This window comes from Stomoxys calcitrans, chromosome 2, assembly GCF_963082655.1.
Source record: "Stomoxys calcitrans chromosome 2, idStoCalc2.1, whole genome shotgun sequence".
Lineage (NCBI taxonomy): Eukaryota > Metazoa > Arthropoda > Insecta > Diptera > Muscidae > Stomoxys > Stomoxys calcitrans.
This window is the reverse complement of record NC_081553.1, coordinates 55,890,156-55,908,084: the sequence shown is the minus strand read 5'-3', so window position 1 is coordinate 55,908,084 and position 17,929 is coordinate 55,890,156. Positions and strand designations below refer to the sequence as shown.

At 39.2% G+C, this 17,929-nt stretch overlaps 1 protein-coding gene across 1 annotated transcript in view; it reads right to left on the bottom strand.

Moving 5' to 3' along the window:
- Positions 1 to 419: 419 nt before the first annotated feature.
- The window catches only part of LOC106096217 (mucin-5AC), a 165,078-nt gene continuing 147,568 nt past the window's right edge, over positions 420 to 17,929 (bottom strand). Inside the window, exons 5-6 of the mRNA XM_013263860.2 lie at positions 1,558 to 1,698; positions 420 to 1,391 (exon numbers count right to left, since the gene is read on the bottom strand). Coding sequence (XP_013119314.2) covers positions 1,284 to 1,391; positions 1,558 to 1,698 — 249 coding nt within the window. The 3' untranslated portion in view covers positions 420 to 1,283. The remainder of the gene's footprint in view (positions 1,392 to 1,557; positions 1,699 to 17,929) is intronic.

Sequence of the window (17,929 nt, the reverse complement as noted above, 5' to 3'; positions counted from 1 at the left end):
TGAGAATGGTGCTGCCTGTCGATGATGACCACATCCACAAAGTAAGGCTGACAAACTATAGATAAACGCAACATTCCATATTTCTAATAATAAATATCGTAGTATCAAAACATAACGAATACGTTGATAAACTTAAAGAAAGGCAAAAGAAACTCAAGCCAAAGGGGCATTGGAACTGTTGTATGGTTCAAATAAACATGCAAGACAAAGGTTTTAATAGAAAGAATTGAGGAAAAACATATTGAAATTTAATATTAAAAATTGAGGAAGAAGTGCACATTACGGAAACCCTTGGAGAGATTTACTTCATTCGGCAATGGAGTCATAGTTGCGCAATGGAGGGAGAAGTGCACAAGTCCTGTCTTTGGTCTTGACTATCTAAGTTAAGTTACTACATTACTTTAGCTTAGTTAATTATGGCCTTCACAGACTAGCTAAGACAATTAGCAGTACGTGGTGTACCGACAGCCTAAAGTTTATGTTGGGAATCGTGCAATCTTCCATATTTTTTTCAAAGTGGCAAATATCAGTTGAGTGAAAAAATACAAGGAATCATAACTTATATTGAATATGTATCTATAAATGTTTGTGATTTTGGGTATTTCCGAGCATTTCGTATTGTAAAAGTGCCTTATTTTGCTCTTTTTCCTATATTCCGTGATATTGGATTCTTAAAAATGTTCTTTGAATATTTTACAAAATGTTTTGAAATTCAATGCTCTTTAAATGATTTTCCTTTTTTAAAAATTTGAATTCTATAAAGATTTTTGTTTGTTTTTTTTTAGCATTTTCTGAAATATGTTGAAACTTTCTTTTACGTTTTTTTTTGTTGGAAATTTTTGTTTTTCTAAGGAGAGGAGCAAAATAATGTTGTTCTTGTTGTTTTTGGTATTTGTTCTAAATTAAGAAATATTGTTCTTTACTAATTTGCTTCTTTCTAAATGTTTCTTTTTTTGTTAACTTATTTTTGGTTTTTATTTTCTTGGTTTTTGTTCTTTGTTCATTTGTCTTTGATGTTTTCATTTTTGTTAACATGTTTTTTTTTTGGGGGGAGAAGTTTTTTTTTTAATTTTTCTTATTTTTTTGTAACTTTTTAGCATTGTCTTTTTTTCCATAAAAATTCAAAACAAAAAATCGTTTTACTTTTAATTTTTTTTGATAAATTAATCATTGCGTTGTTTCTGTTGTTGTTGTTGTATTGGTTGTCGATATTTTCAACTATTAAAACTTAATAAGAACATAAAACGATTGTAGTAATTCAACAAGGTATTCAAATCAAATGGTCATAGTTCTACATTGGAATTCAAGGTGGACTCCAATACTTTACTGGTTGCATTGGTAAAGGCCTCACAGTTTGTGTTTGACATCCATTCGAAATCTTTAACAGTAGCCTGAAATGTTGAAAGGGAATAAAAGGAAAATATATTTTGGTGTTTCAAATATAAAACGAAGCATAGTTTTAGGCAAGTGTGGGATACTTTCAGTTTTTTTTTTTTTAAATTTTTTTGAGATTATTTGATATTTGAATTATTTTTTTTTATATTTAAAATGACTTACCATATGCATTGAGTACACAGCTATAACAACTAAAACGTGCATTATATTGTGTGAATTGAGATAGTAATCAACCAAACCGGGAAACCATTTTTCGGGTATACGCATTGCTCCAATGGCACCGCCAATTACTGATACAGCATCCTACAATTAAAAAAAAGTAAAAAACATCAAAAATTTATTTCAAGTTTAAAATTTTTTATAAAAAACAAGTAAGAGTGTGCTAAGTTTGGCCGGGCCGAATCTTTTATACTCGGTTTATATGGCAGCTATATCAAAACATGGACCAATTTGACCCATTTACAATCTCAACCGGCCTACACTAATAAGAAGTATTTGTGCAAAATTTCTAGCGGCTAGCTTTACTCCTTTGAAAGAGAGCGTGCTTTGGACAGACAGACGGACGGACATGGCTAGATCGACTTAAAATGTCATAGTGATCAAGAATATATATACTTTATGGGGTCTTAGGCGCATATTTCAAGGTGTTACAAACAGAATGACGAAATTAGTATACCCCCATCCTATGGTGGAGAGTATAAAAATATTATGCAAAAAAACATTCGGAGAATAGCCCTCCTTAAGGGCAGTTAAAATTGTATGTAAATGCCATTTATGTGACTACAACGAAGTTCTGGATAGGCTAGGTTAGTTTAGATTGAAGAGAGGGTGCAGATATTAATCCGCGCCATGACATTATAGACATATACCTAATCCATTAATCGTTATGAGCTCTAAAAACTAACCTCGAGGAAAGTGCAGGATGCTGGAAGGGATAGAACTGACATTCCAAGCACTGCTACGGAAGCTGAAAAAAGAATCAGATCTCCCGAAGAGCATAACACTGCTAAAATACTGAAGAAGCAAAAGAGCTCCCCGCTTTCAAGTACTCTGGGAAAACCAAGCCAGCCATCCCGCAAATACTGAAGAAGAAAAAGAGCTCCCCGCTTTCAAGTACTCTGGGAAAACCAAGCCAGCCATCCCGCAATGGAGACTCCAGACAGTGTCCTGCGGAGGTAGACAAAGTTGGAACAGAAACAAAGGAAGAGCGCACGGCTCCTGAGTCTTCTTGGAGGACTGTGACTTCCAAAAGCCATCACGGAAGGGGAAGATGGACGCTGAGAATGGTAAGGAGCCGCCCTCTTACGCCAGAGTGGCAAGGAAGCACAACAGAGATGAGCTGACTTATGCAGTCATCCATATCGGCTGTGCATCCGGTAGGATTTCAAAGATCATCGGTCCCAAGTGGAGGATCTGGTTAACGATTGGATTTGTTAACATGTGTGGAACTCTGTAGAGGGTCCACCCATACAAATGATGTGCTGCGAGTTTAGAGGGGACATCTATACGCTGCGTTTTGCGTCGGCGGAATGTATTGATACCGTCAAACAGCTCGTCAGAGGTATTTACGCTCCCGCAAAGATCGACCTGGTGAGAAAGATGGATATCCCCCAGCTCACAAAGGCTACGGTCTACATCTAGGGATGGGGCAGTAAATTTACGACGGAACGCACGTTGGGATTCTTGGGAAAGCAAAACGAAGATTTGGGCGCAGAGAAGTGGGAGGTCTTCCTCCACAGAGAGGAGAGGGAGGAAGGAACTCTCTTTGTGGTTGGCATTGATCAAGTCTCCGTGACAAGTTTGGCTAAGACTTAAGGCATGGCCCACTACGTCTTTTTCAAGATTGGGAAGATTTAAGATGATGTGGCAAGATTCTGCGACATCAGGCCGTGCAGTGGCAGGTGTCTCAACACCGTAGCGAAAGCCAGGCAATGACATAGGAAATGCTCCAACGTCTCATCATCTTCCCCACATGCACTACACATGCTATCACTTGCCGCACCGATTTTACATAAGTGAGCTCGTAGTCCTATGTGTCCCTTTATGATACCGAAAGATATACTGACCTCCTTCTAACTTCCTTTCAGTAATAGACTCATCCTCTTATGATTCGGATCACCCCATAGGATTTACGCCTTCCTACCGACTGTTTCATTGTTCCACAGCGTTACATGCGCGTTCGTCGCCCACGCCCTTAACTCGGACTGCGTCGACCCGAAACGCTTTGGGTTAACCAAGTTTCTTGACGGTGGTCCTGTGGCCTTCCCAGCAAATTCGTATGGCCTTTCATTCTCGCTTACTCCGTTATGGCCCGGGACCCTAAAAGATGCGAAATGTGCCATCCTCAGATAAGGCGTTAATCTCCTTCTTGCACTGCAAGACTGTTCGTGACCTTGCCGTCCTGATTGTTATTTCACTGATGGTCAGTTTTCGGTCCGTAAAGATGTTTACACTTGACGTCCTCGCGTTAACACTACACCACCTCACAGAATTCCGTGATCGCCCGGATCTCCGCCTGCAGGACCGTATTGTGGTCAGACAGTCTAAAACATATCTCAGTCCCTGGGATTCAATGTAAACCCCCACTCTATCAAGAAAAAAAGCGCAAGTAAAATAAGAAACCAGCCGCCGGCAAAAATCCCCAAAAAAATTTAAAGTCGAAAGAAAAGATCTTCAAGCGGACAATTGTGTGCCAACTTTAGAGGCATGCCAAGAATCTCCAGGACCATGGTGTCATTTGTCGAAGGCGCTTGCTTCCTATGCAAGCCAAATTTGTCCATGAAAATTCCATTAAGGAACAGGGGCAAACTTCTCATATATCAATGAATGCTGTCCGATTCAAGTTTAAGCTCAATGATAAGGGACCTCCTTTTAACAGCCGAGTCCAAACGGCCTGCTGCAATGCAATACCTTTTTGGGGAGAAGTTTTTACACTGCATAGTAACTCACAAATGTCGCCAGCATTAGGAACATTATGATGTTTTTGCCAGGATTCGAACCCAGGCTTTCAGCGTCATAGGCATACATGCTAATCTCTGCGCTACGGTGGCCTCTCCATGCTTTTCTTATAATTCATATCTAGGTCTGATTTTGGGACACAAACTCTTTCTCTACCTTCTCACCTAAACTACTCTTCCAGCTAGGATAACACAATTGTACATAATGGGCTCCGTGTGAACTCAACCTTATGGTGTGAATACCCATTCAACCTAAACTTAATTTTGTACACACTTTTTTTTTTTGGAGAAAAATAAATCTTAATGCCTCTCTTAACACAAATCAAAGTGGGTCTACAAATCTCAAGGACTTTACACAAATCATGTTGCGCCCAACTAAAGCAGGCCCCTTTGGCCAGTTGTGACAGGCACAATCTATGCTACCTAGGGAGAAACAACATCCTCAACTCCTACCCCGTTCCTTTATTTTCTCCAAACGCCCATATGCAAAATGTTTAAAGACATAGTTGTAAATTACAACTACAATGTTTCGTTCGTTTTCAATTCTTGTTGACTTCTCAAAATGTGTTGAACCAGAGTGTGAGAGAGTGCGTGTGTGTGTGTGTGATGTAAAACACATAAGCATACAAAATAACATGCTGGCATACTTATTGGGGAGCAGGTTTGTATTAAAACCGATTTGTAATGATGGGCGGCTGGTTAGTGGGGTGCAAGAGAGAGAGAGAAAGAGAGGGAGATAGGGAGAGTGGGAACGATGACAGTGTTGCGATGTATGCTTGTCATGATGTATGGCAACTCGAGTTGTTGTTTTAAACCTTTTGCTGAATTGTTTTTATTGTTGCTGCTATGGTTGTTGTTGTTGTTCTTCATTGTGAAGCACATCCTTAAAATTCTACAAGCATACAAACACGCACACACTTGTGCACAAAAGTTTAATGATGTGGAAAACGAATGGCATACATTATTCTCGAAGGCAGGGAAAAAAAATCTTAGAAATGACCTTATTTTAGGACCTGGTTTTCCTCTTTTGTTGTTGTTTGCTGTCCCCGCCACAGCTAAAGTGTTTTCGCGCTCTGTTCTTATGCTTCGTTGCTCTTCGTCAAAGTCTATCTCATTCTCTTGCCATCGAAGGGGAGGAGGGGATATGAAAGCGAGCAGGCAGTTTTGTTGGAAAAACTGTGTTAAAAATTCATTAACACAATATGGGCTCTAATGATGTATTACGCCTGATTTATTACGGTTACCGTTGGTATCTGTGGGTTTTGGTTATTTGTGTGTGTATGTGTATGTGCGTGTGTTGGATTGTGTGCACACGAGCTTAAATCATTATGGCACCTCTCTCTCTCTCTAACTGAGTAAAAAGACAAAGACAATGGTAGAAAGGGTTAACAAAAAGTTATAGATGTTGTTTTTAAAAAAAATTGAATTTTAGAAAGTTTTTTTTTATGGTATTAAAATTTTAATGAAATTTTTATTAAACTCATATCCAACGAACTTGAACGAAAACTTATGGAATTCAAACTATCGATAAAATTTGAACGATAAATCTACGACATAAAGCCGCCGTTTGGAAATTTGTAACTCTGTGTCGAATAGTATTTCGATCAAGTCACCGACTGCGAGGAAAAGGTTTCGGGTTCGTACACTGGACCTGAGTGACTGGATACGTCACACGTCAAGCAACGGGTGGATAAAATGTGGGTCCCACGGCATGAGAATAAGGGTGGCATAGTGCATGCTACGGGGTATATTTTATCAATTTTTCACGTAGATAACGTTACAAGAGTTCTAAGGTGCAGAAATCCGAATCAGAAAAAAAACTAGTAAAAAATCTGAGATTCTAATTTTGTTGCACAAAGCTGCTAAAATTGTCAAAGTCCTATTTGAGAGTCTAAACGTGTAAAAATATTAAATTTTTTAAATTTTTTCGCCAAAAAAGTACTTTCATTGTTTAGTTTCTATTGGCCACTATTTTCACAGCGTGTCTAGGACTTGCATATACTCTGAAAGTCTGGCAGGAAGCAAGGGTGGTGTTTAAACCCAAGTCCGGCAAGGCAAGTTATGTGACACCAAAAGTTTACAGGGTAATAAGCCTTACGTCCATTCTATTCAAAACCATGGAACGAATTATGAATACCATGATAAAGAGTAGACCAGTACCGGGTGGACCGGGTCCTAAGAGACTGGATAAACCATATGCTAAGGAACAGGTGGATAAATTCTGTGTCCCATGACATAAATATAAGGGAGAAAGTGACACAGGGCACGCCACAGGGGGCATTTTATCACCATTCCGTTGGTTGACCATCATAAATAAGCTATTGCGGATTCAAACTGAGAAGAGATTTGAACCCGTCTGCTATGCAGACGATGTCATATTACTTCTTAAAGGTATGGAACCGAACCAGCTATGCAGAAGGGCCGAAAGGGTTTTGCATATGGCATATGACTGGGCTAGACCCAGGGGTCCTAATGTAAACCTAAAGAAGACATAAATATGCTTGTTCACGACGAAGACGAAGGTGGGACAATTTGATGCACCACGTTTTCTCAATAAAACGATTTCGAAATCTGATAAGGTCATTTACTTAGGAGTGATTTTTGATAGGAAACTTAATTGAAAGTGTCACATTCAGGAGCGTATTGAGAAGGCCCACATTCAGGAGCGTATTGAGAAGGCCCACATTCAGGAGCGTATTGAGAAGGCCCACATACGTTGGACACTATGTAGATGTAGAAATGGGGCCTGAATGCAAGGATAGTTCATTGGCTCTACAGAAGCGTGATTAGACCAATACTGATTTACGCCTCAGTAGTTTGGTGGACTGCTATGGAACAAAAGTGAAACTTTAGGACCACACAAGTTCAGTCAACATGTTGTCTTGGCGTAGACGAGCCACGCCCACTATGGCTCTGGAGACTATTCTAGATATCCGACCCATTGACACACAGATTAAATGTGAGGCAGCCCCTGCGGCTATGAGACTTAAGCCGATAGGAGAATGGATTGAGGGTGGGAGCAGCTCATACCATCGCGGTATAGTTGAGACGACGATAGGAAACCTGGACGAAAGGGAAGAGGTTTCCGATCTGATACCTGAGACGACACTTGAGGTCGAGTGCGATTCACTGCTGATAGCGGCACAGTCTTGGACTGACGAAGCCCTAGTATTGCCATCTGGAAGATCATGTTACACGGAAGGATCTAAGCTAGAGGAAAGAGTGGGCCTGGGGGTCTACATTGAGAACCCAGGGACTGAGATCTGTTTTAGACTGCCTGACCATAATACGGTCATGCAGGCGGAGATCCAGGCGATCACGGAATGCGTGAGGTGATGTGGTACTAATGCGAGGACTTCGAGTGTAAACATTTTTACCGACAGTAAACAGGCTATTAGGGCAATAACAACCAGGGGGGAAAGGTCACAAGTAATGGTTCATTTCGGACCATAATTGAACTGAATATTGGAGACCATAGTAGAAGTAATTGTGTAAAATTTGAGACAAATCTAGTAAGAATTGCGCACTTTAGGGCTGAAGAAGTAAAATAGGGAGATCAGTTTATAGGGGAGCTGTATTAGGCTTTAAACCGATTCATGACATATTCGACACGTGTGTTAAAAGTCATGAGAGTAGCCGTTATACAAAATCTCTGCCAAATCAGATAATAATTGCGTCCACTAATGGCTCAAGAAGTCAAGATCCCATATAGGTTTATAAGGCAGCTATATCAGGTTATGCACCGATTTGGACAATTCTTAGCACAGTTGTTGAAAGTTATAACAAAACACCTCATGCAATATTTCAGCTAAATCGGATTGGAATTGCGCCCTCTAGTGGCTCAAGAAGTCAAGACCCCAGATCGGTTTATATGGTAGCTATATCAGGTTATTGACCGATTTGAACAATTTTTAGCACAGTAGTTGAAAGTCATAACAAAACACCTCATGCAAAATTTCAGCCAAATCGGATAGGAATTGTTCCCTCTAGTGGCACAAGAAGTCAAGACCCCAGAACGGTTTATATGGCAGCTATATCAGGTTATGGAACGATTTGAACTATTCTTAGCACAGTTGTTGGAAGCCATAATAAAACACCTCATGCAAAGTTTCATCCAAATCGGATAAGAATTGTGCCCCCTAGCGGCTCAAGAGGTCAAGATCCCAAATCGGTTAAATATGGCAGCTATATCAAAACGTGGACCGATATAGCCCATTTACAATCCCAACTGACCTACACTAATAAGAAGTATTTTTGCAAAATTTCAAGCGGCTAGCTTTACTCCTTCGAAAGTTCGACAGTCAGACGGACGGTCCGTCCCACGGACAGACGGTCAGACATGGCTAGTTCGACTTAAAATGTCATGACGATGAAGAATATATATACTTTATGGGGTCTTACACAAATATTTCGAGGAGCTATAAACAGAATGACGAAATTAGTATACCCCCATCCTTTGGTGGAGGGTATTAAAACAGCTCCTTGTCCTCAAGACGCAAAGCACACAACTCATATATGAAAGAATTTTTTCACCAAACAATAAAGGGTGATTTTTTTGAGGTTAGGATTTTCATGCATTAGTATTTGACAGATCACGTGGGATTTCAGACATGGTGTCAAAGAGAAAGATGCTCAGTATGCTTTGACATTTCATCGTGAATAGACTTACTAACGAGCAACGCTTGCAAATCATTGAATTTTATTACCAAAATCAGTGTTCGGTTCGAAATGTGTTCATTCACCGTAACGTTGCGTCCAACAGCATCTTTGAAAAAATACGGTCCAATGATTCCACCAGCGTACAAACCACACCAAACAGTGCATTTTTCGGGATGCATGGGCAGTTCTTGAACGGCTTCTGGTTGCTCTTCACTCCAAATGCGGCAATTTTGCTTATTTACGTAGCCATTCAACCAGAAATGAGCCTCATCGCTGAACAAAATTTGTCAAAATTTGAACACATTTCGAACCGAACATTGATTTTGGTAATAAAATTCAATGATTTGCAAGCGTTGCTCGTTAGTAAGTCTATTCATGATGAAATGTCAAAGCATACTGAGCATCTTTCTCTTTGACACCATGTCTGAAATCCTACGTGATCTGTCAAATACTAATGCATGAAAATCCTAACCTCAAAAAAATCACCCTTTATTTGTAGCCTCTACAGCCAATTTACTAAAATATCCCAAAAATTGGGATTTGCGTGCATTTCCCATATCATAACCCTTTTTATTAGTATGGTAAAACTTAATTGAAGTCTCTGTTTGTGTTGCGGTAAAATGGGAGGCAAAGTTCATCATTAGTTTCGCAATTTAAATGTTGTTTTCCTGTGATTTGATAATGGTGGTGGCACTGCCATGGAAAATTTTATGGTTAAAGTTGGCGCTTACTTGGGGATTTATTCAAAATGTGAAGGCTCTTGAAAACTTTAAACACTTTGCCGAGGCATGTAAAGCTTTCAATAATAAACCAAAACACAGGCTTCGTTAAAAACAACATCATTTGATATAAGCAAAGTGGATTTTGTTGTTGCCGTTGTTGTTATGCAAATAAAGTGCATTACTTTAATGTTGCCTCATTTCGAAGATTCAAGGTTTTCCTCGAACAAGGGACAACATAAACTGGTAAGTGAACATATTTTTAAAATTCCCAACTCTCTTCTTCCTCCCTTGCTACTCCCTCTCCATCTCTTTACCTTTGTCCAGACTCTCTTGAAATTTTTATTAAAATTTGAATGATTAGGGTTATAAAAATAAATTAGATGCAGCAGATTTCGAAATTGCCTCGCATCTCGTGAAATAACGGGAATCATTTATTTTACAAGGATACACCTGCATGTGATGGAATATTTCAATCATAAATTATGGATGTGGATTTTTTCTCTGTAGAAATTTGCTGTTGCCAAATAAAGGGCAAGATTTTCATATGAAATAGCCATCGATCTGAAATTTAAATATTCTACAGAGAAGCTGCATAGCAAGTGTTATGTTGTTTGCCACATGGACGTTAGAAGATGAAAAGGGAAATTTATAAAAAATTTATTTTGCTGTTTTTTTGTATCTTCATTTATCAAATCGTTAGTTAAGGTTTTTTATATTGGTACTTGCAAACAGAATGAACTGGTTGTAAGTTAAGGAGGATGGACTGGCCAAAGAACAGGTGATGTGTAAGTAAAAAACAAGTAAAAGCGTGCTAAGATCGGCCGGGCCGAATCTTATAAACCCTCCACCATGGATCGCATTTGTCGAGTTCTTTTCCCGCCATCTCTTCTTAGGCAAAAAAGGATATAACAAAAGATTTCCTCTGCTATTAGAGCGATATCAAGATATGGTCCGGTTTGGACCACAATTAAATTACATGTTGGAAAACTGTATAAAATGTCAGCCAATTCGAATAAGAATTGCGCCTTTGGGGGCTCAAGAAGAAAAATAGAGAGATCGATTTATACGGGAGCTGTATCGGGCTATAGACCGATTCAGACCGTAATAAATACGTATGTCATGAGAGGATCCGTCGCACAAAATTTCAGGCAAATCGGATAATTATTGCGACCTCTAGAGGCTCAAGAAGTCAAGATTCCAGATCGGTTTATATGACAGCTATATCAGGTTATGAACCGATTTGAACCATACTTGGCACAGTTGTTGGATATCATAATAAAATACTTCGTGCAAAAATTCATTCAAATCGGATAAGAATTGCGCCCTCTAGAGGCTCAAGAAGTCAAGACCCAAGATCGGTATATATGACAGCTATATCAGGTTATGGGCCGATTTAAACCATACTTGGCAGAGTTGTTGGATATCATAACAAAACACGTCGTGCAAAATTTCATTCCAATCGGATAAGAATTGCGCACTCTAGAGGCTCAAGAAGTCAAGACCCAAGATCGGTTTATATGGCAGCTATATCAAAACATGGACCGATTTGAACCATACTCGACACATATATTGAATATAACAACAAAACACGTCGTGCAAAATTTCATTCCAATCGGAAAAGAATTGCGCCCTCTAGAAGCTCTAGAAGTCAAGACCCAAGGTCGGTTTATATGGGAGCTATATCAGGTTATGGACCGATATAAACTATACTTAGCACAATTGTTGGAAGTCACAACAAACCAACATATACAAAATTTCAGCTAACTCGGATAGAAATTGCGCCCTCTAGAGGCTCAAGAATTCTTATCTGTTTATATGACAGCTTAATCCAAATCTGGAACGATTTGTGCCATATTGCAGAAGTATGTCGAGGGGGTTAACATAACTCACTGTCCCAAAATTCAGCGATATCTGACTATAAATGCGCCTTTTATGAGCCTTCGACCTTAAATCGAGAGGTCGGTCTATATGGCAGCTATAACCAAATCTGAACCGATCTGGGCCAAATTGAAGAAGAACGTCGAAGGGCCTAACACAACTCACTGTCCTAAACTTCCGCGACATCGGACAATAAATGCGCTTTTTATGGGCCCAAAACCTTAAATCGAGAGATCGGTCTATATGGCAGCAAACAAATCTGGACCAATCTGTGCCATGTTGCAGAAGTATGTCGAGGGGCTTAACTAAACTCACTATTTAAAATTTCGGCGACATCGGATAATAAATGCGCCTTTTATGGCCCCAAAACCTTAAATCGAGAGATCGGTCCATATGGCAGCTATATCCAAATCTGGTTCGATTTGAGCCACATTGAAGGGGGACGGCGAAGGGCCTAACGCAACTCACTGTTCCAAATTTCAGCGACATCGGACAATACATGCGCCTTTTATGGGCCCAAAAACTTATATCGAGAGATCGGTCTATATGGCAGCTATATCCAAATCTGGTTCGATTTGAGCCACATTGAAGAGGGATGTCGAAGGGCCTAACACAACTCACTGTCCCAAATTTCAGCGACATCAGACAATAAATGCGCCGTTTATGGGTCCAAAACCTTAAATCGAGAGATCGGTCCATATGGCAGCTACATCCAAATCTGAACCGAACTGGACCAAATTGAAGAAGGCTGTAGAAGGCCCTAGCACAACGCACTGTATCAAATTTTAGCAAAATCGGATAATAAATGTGGCTTTTATGGGCGTAAGACCCTAAATCGGCGGATCGGTCTATATGGGGGCTATATGAAGATATAGTCCGATATAGCCCATCTTCGAACCTGCTTATAGAAAAAAATGAATCTGTGCAATGTTTTAGCTCAATATCTCCATTCTTCGGTTGTGGGTATAAAAAATAATTTTTGTTTGTTGCAAAATTGTAGTGGTTAAGGAAAAAATTTTTTTCAATCCGTTTTTTTTATGAATTGTTTAAAAGTGTTTTGTTTTTTAAACATTGTTAAAAATATTTAAAAAAATTGAAAAAAAATGTAAGCCAATATAATTTGTCTAAATAAAGAATATAGGACCTGTCATCAAAATCTGACATGGGAAATGGGGCAGGTATAAATGCATTGTGCATGGGTGCGAATGATTACTGTTTGATAATTATACCCACATATCCCATACAACATACGCCACCATGGTCACCTATGTTACATATCAAAATACTTGTCAAATGAAGTTATTTGCAAATTACAATAAATCGCGAAATCATGGGTGTTACGAGATTTAGGGCAAGTCTTTTTCCACTGAACTATAACCGTAGACATTTCCTACTTCTATCCTAAGGCTTTGCTCAGGACGTTAGTATCTATCGGGACGTTAGTATCAGGACGGTATCTATATGTTTGTTTGTGGGTTTGTAAATTTGTTTGTTCCATATAGACTCAAACCCAATTCTTTGAAATTTTCACAGATTGTTGGGAGTGGCACGGAAGGAGCAATAGAATATAAAATTTTTTGATGTCGTAATGGGGGCGGACCCTCCCCCTTACCCCAAAAGTGTCACCCAAAAATAAAATTGGGCCGATCGGGACAATAGGGACTCAAGAAGGAGGTGAATACAAATTTGATATCAAAAGATAGGTCCAAGTACCTAGGGAGCTGCCCCGACACCACAACCCCTTAAAATAATTATAATGACAATATTGAACTCAACTGAAAGCTATTCGGGAGTAGATTACGAATATGGTCTGGAAGGAGCAATCTTATATATAAAAATGAATTTGTGTTTGTTCCGTATAGACTCAAAAACGGCTGAACCGATTATCTTGAAATTTTCACAGATTATGTAGGTTGGTCTGGAAGAAAACAAAGGCTTTATAATTTTTTGATATTGGAAGGGGGGCGGACCCTCCCCCTTATCCCAGAAGTACCACCCAAAAATAAAAGTGTACCGATGGAATTCAAATGAAAGATATTCAGGAGTAGAATACGAACTTCATATTAAGAATTGGGTCTAAAAAAACTGGTGGGCCGCCCCAACTCCAAAACCCCCTAAAATAGGTTCAATGGACTAGCACAGACAATATGGGACTCAAATGAAAGGCATTCGGAAGAAGATTACGAATATGATTACGAATAGGAAGAAGAAATATGCTTTATAATTTGTTGATATCGGAAGGGGGAGGACCCTCCCCGTTACCCCAAAAATACCATCCAAAATCACAAGTGGACTGATAAAGACAATATGGATATCAAATGAAAGGTATTGAAGAGTAGAATACAAATATAGTATTACAAATTGGTACACAGGAAGTCGCATTAACCCCAAAATGTCTAAAAGCAGATAAATTGGTAGTCCAAATCAATTTGGGGCTTAAATGAAAGGTATTCGGAAATTTTTAGATATTATAGATGGTGGCGGACCCTCCCTCTTACCACAAAAATGCTGCCCAAAAGCAAAAATTAATATCGTATTACATTTTGGGTTCAAGTAATCAGAGGGCCGCCCCCAACCCCAAAACTCCTCTAAACAGATATATTCGACGTTCCTTTCAATATGGGACTCAAATGAAAAGTATCCGGCAATAGATTACTAATTAGGTTCAAGTAATGGGAGGTCGCCCCAGCCTCAAATACCCCCAAATGGGCATATCAGCCGACCATGGCTATATGGGATTCAAATGAAAGATATTTGGGAATAGATTAAAAATATGACATTAAAATTTGCGTTCAATTCTAGGTTGATAGCCAATATGGGACTGAAATGAAAGGTATTTGAAAGTAGAAAAGCGTACCGACTATAGCAATATGGAACTTAAACCAATGGTATTTCGAAGTAAAAAACGAATTTGACATCTATTTTCAGGGCAAAGTGCCGGTGGCCGCCCCAGCCCCAAAATACCCTCCAAACGGTTCATAGTTACCGACCATGACAATATGGGGCTCAAAGTAAAGGGATTTGGGAGTGGACACGAATTTGATATCCATATTTGAGTCGAAATGTCTACCCTGAAAAGCACTTCTCATTACCCTCATTTTCAAAAATGCACTCTAATAGTCACCAAAAACGGGTGACGGGGAGGCCGCTCAAAACCCGCCAAATGTTTATGTAGACCAATCACGACATTATAGAGCCATTTGTGTGGGGAGCCGCCCCACCCCAAAATGCCTCCTTATTATATAAAAGCGGAAATTTATTGATTTTCCGGAAGTTTATATTCATTATGGGGACAAAGAACGTGGGGTCCACCCCAACGTCAAACACAACCTATTTACCGATCATACCATCTAAAAGTAGAGCACGAATCTTATATTTACTTAAATGGCCAAGTGATCACCCCCGAAATACACCCTAAACCCGAAATATTTACCAATACGGTAATATGGGACTTAAAAGTAAGGCATTTGGCAGTAGAGTAAAAAATTTGCCCAGGAACCGAGCAGGGGCAAACTTCTCACACATCAGTTAGAGCTTTCCGATTTAAGTTGAGTTTATCAATGATAAGGGACCTTTTTTACCACCAAGTCTGAACGGCGTGCCGCAGTGCGACACCTCTTTGGGGAAAATTTTTTACATGACCATGCATGGCAATGTACCTCGCAAATGTATTAAGAATTAAGAAAGGATAACCAACGCTTTAAATGTTGTCCGAAGTTCCACAAGGATTCGTTCAGCGTTCAGCGTCGTAGGAGGACATAGGCTACAGTAGCACGAATTCGATATCCACATTCAGGGCGAAGTGTTACCATCTTAAAAAGATATTAGAGAGTTAAAGAAGGCGCAGCGAGGAGGGCCCTGCCAGCTATTGGGTTGCCCAAAAATTAATTGCGGATTTTTTAAAAGAAAGTCAATGCATTTTTAATAAAACTTAGAATGAACTTTAATCAAATATAATTTTTTTACTTATTTTTTTTTTTTTTAATTTTTTTTCTTTTTTGAGCAACCCAATAATATACTGGGATTCTAACCTGGGCACACGGAGCAACAGCGAGAACCGTTGCCGTTGTCTAGCGTTCGAAGCCATCAATATAACTTCCAAAAGATGCACAGAATCATGTGTATGCCATGCGAGTAGTGTAATTGTGTAGACAGAAATCTGCCTTTACACAAACGCATGCATTTGGGAAAAAGAATGACAGGGTTGTCGAGTGTGGGTAAAAGAAAAACAGGGTTGTCGAGTGTGGGTAAATGTGGTATTTATGCCATAGGGGAGTTTTCGCAATAAATTCGATATAATTACAACCCACCAACGTACGGCCTTTGCAGCCTTCACACCTAATATGGCCGATGAGTTTTTCTAACCAAATTACGAAACGCATCCCATAGTGGTTGGGGTGTATTGCGATCTCTGGCTTAAGCACAAAGTCGAATTTCACTGAATATTTTAACAAAATTTGATTCACAAAGAAAACTTCGTTAAAATTAGCTTTTCTTAGAAAATTTGCTGGAAATAAGTTTTTCTCAGAGAAATTGGGCAAAATTGACTATTTTTGTAAAATTTCTACTAAATTTAATTTTCTAGGATATTTTTCTCGAAGTTTGTTTGAATGTCAAGTCCAATATACCACCGCAGCGCAGAGGTCAGCATGTCCGCCTATGATGCTGAACGCCTGGGTTCGAATCCTGGCGGGACCATCAGAAAACATTTTCTGCGGTGGTTTCCCCTCCCGTGTAAAACTTCTCTCCAAAAAGGTGTCGCACTACGGCACGCCGTTCGGACTCGGCTATAAAAGGAAGCACCTTATCATTGAAGTTAAACTTAAATAGGACTGCACTCATTGATATGGGGGAAGTTTGCCCTGTTAAGTTTGATAGCAAATTTAGTCGACATTTTTTTTTTACTTTTTTTCTTGCATCTTCTTTCGCTTCCCTAGCGTTTTGTCAAAATAAAAGCTGTTCCCAAAAATAGCCAATTATGGTAGAAAATCCTTTTGCTCGTCCTTCTCCTCATTTTATTGCAGTTATTTATGTTCCTTGCTTTATATGATAGATCCCCTGCTATGTCCTCATTTCTTTCGCCCGTTTATAAACGCATAATTTTATTGTTCAATATTTACGTTCCTTTGGCATGCGTCGTCTCTAAGACAAGTTATTATTAAATTATGACTTGTAAAATGCTCAGAAATGACACTCCCCACACCTACTGGCAAGCATCATCATCATCACCAAAGGAAAAAAAAGGCGGGAGTAGACGACAAACGCTGAAAGATAGATATTTGTCATGTCAGCTCTTAAATAAATAAAACGATTACTACCATCAATACACATACCTTATACAACCACCCCAACCTCCCACCCATACCAAGGAATAACGCATGAAATCCCACCCCACACATGACTGCGTCAAAAAACAGACAGCCACCAAGCAGAGCTTCAACAAAAAAAAAAAGCCAACCAAGTAATAAGTACACAAAATTGCCATTAACGTCGTTATTTTTTCTTCGCTTTTATAGATTTATAAAATCATGAAACAGGAAAAGTCAGTCTCCAAACAATGCGTTTTGCAAAAAACCCCTCTCAGTCATTGAATATTTCAAATTTCTTCTCTCCTGTTGGCTGTAATAATAATAACCAATAATCCCTGCGAGACTTTGCATGTTGTCATATCCATGAGGGAGAGCTAGAGTGAGAGAGAGAGGAAGAACAATGGGGACAGCAAAGAAAGCAAAATCCAAAGCATTTTAATCAAAGAGCATTGTTCAGCACCGACATGCAAGACAGTGAGTTTGGAAATAATGGCAACCATTATAAAAAATACGGTTGAAAATACTGGATTCTAGGAACAGAACTTGGAACATTTCAAGTGAAACCCTTCAGGGCTTTGCTGTAAACCTACAAGGCGCCAAAAATTGGTTGAAATTTGCGCCCACATGACAAAGTGCCTCACAAATAACGCCAGGGCTGAAAATTTTTTCTGATGTCAAGCTAGGATTCGAAACCCAGCTTTCAGTGTCATAGACGGATATGACAACCGTGGCGTCCAATTAGTTAGCGTTCCTTTTGAAAATAATACACTTTTAAGTCGCATTAAATCTTACCTCTGCCATCTATTTCGAAAATTGAAGGCATTCTCAAGGTTTTATTATCCCTCACAAGAAACCACTGTCCAACTTGTCAAAATGTCATGGCAGGCGTAAAGAAATCAAAAAAAAAAAAAAACAAACAACGTTTCACCAATTTTATGAACAATTTCATTTTGTGACAAAGGCTCACACATACGAATGAACTCACATACACATATGTGTGGCAAGGCCG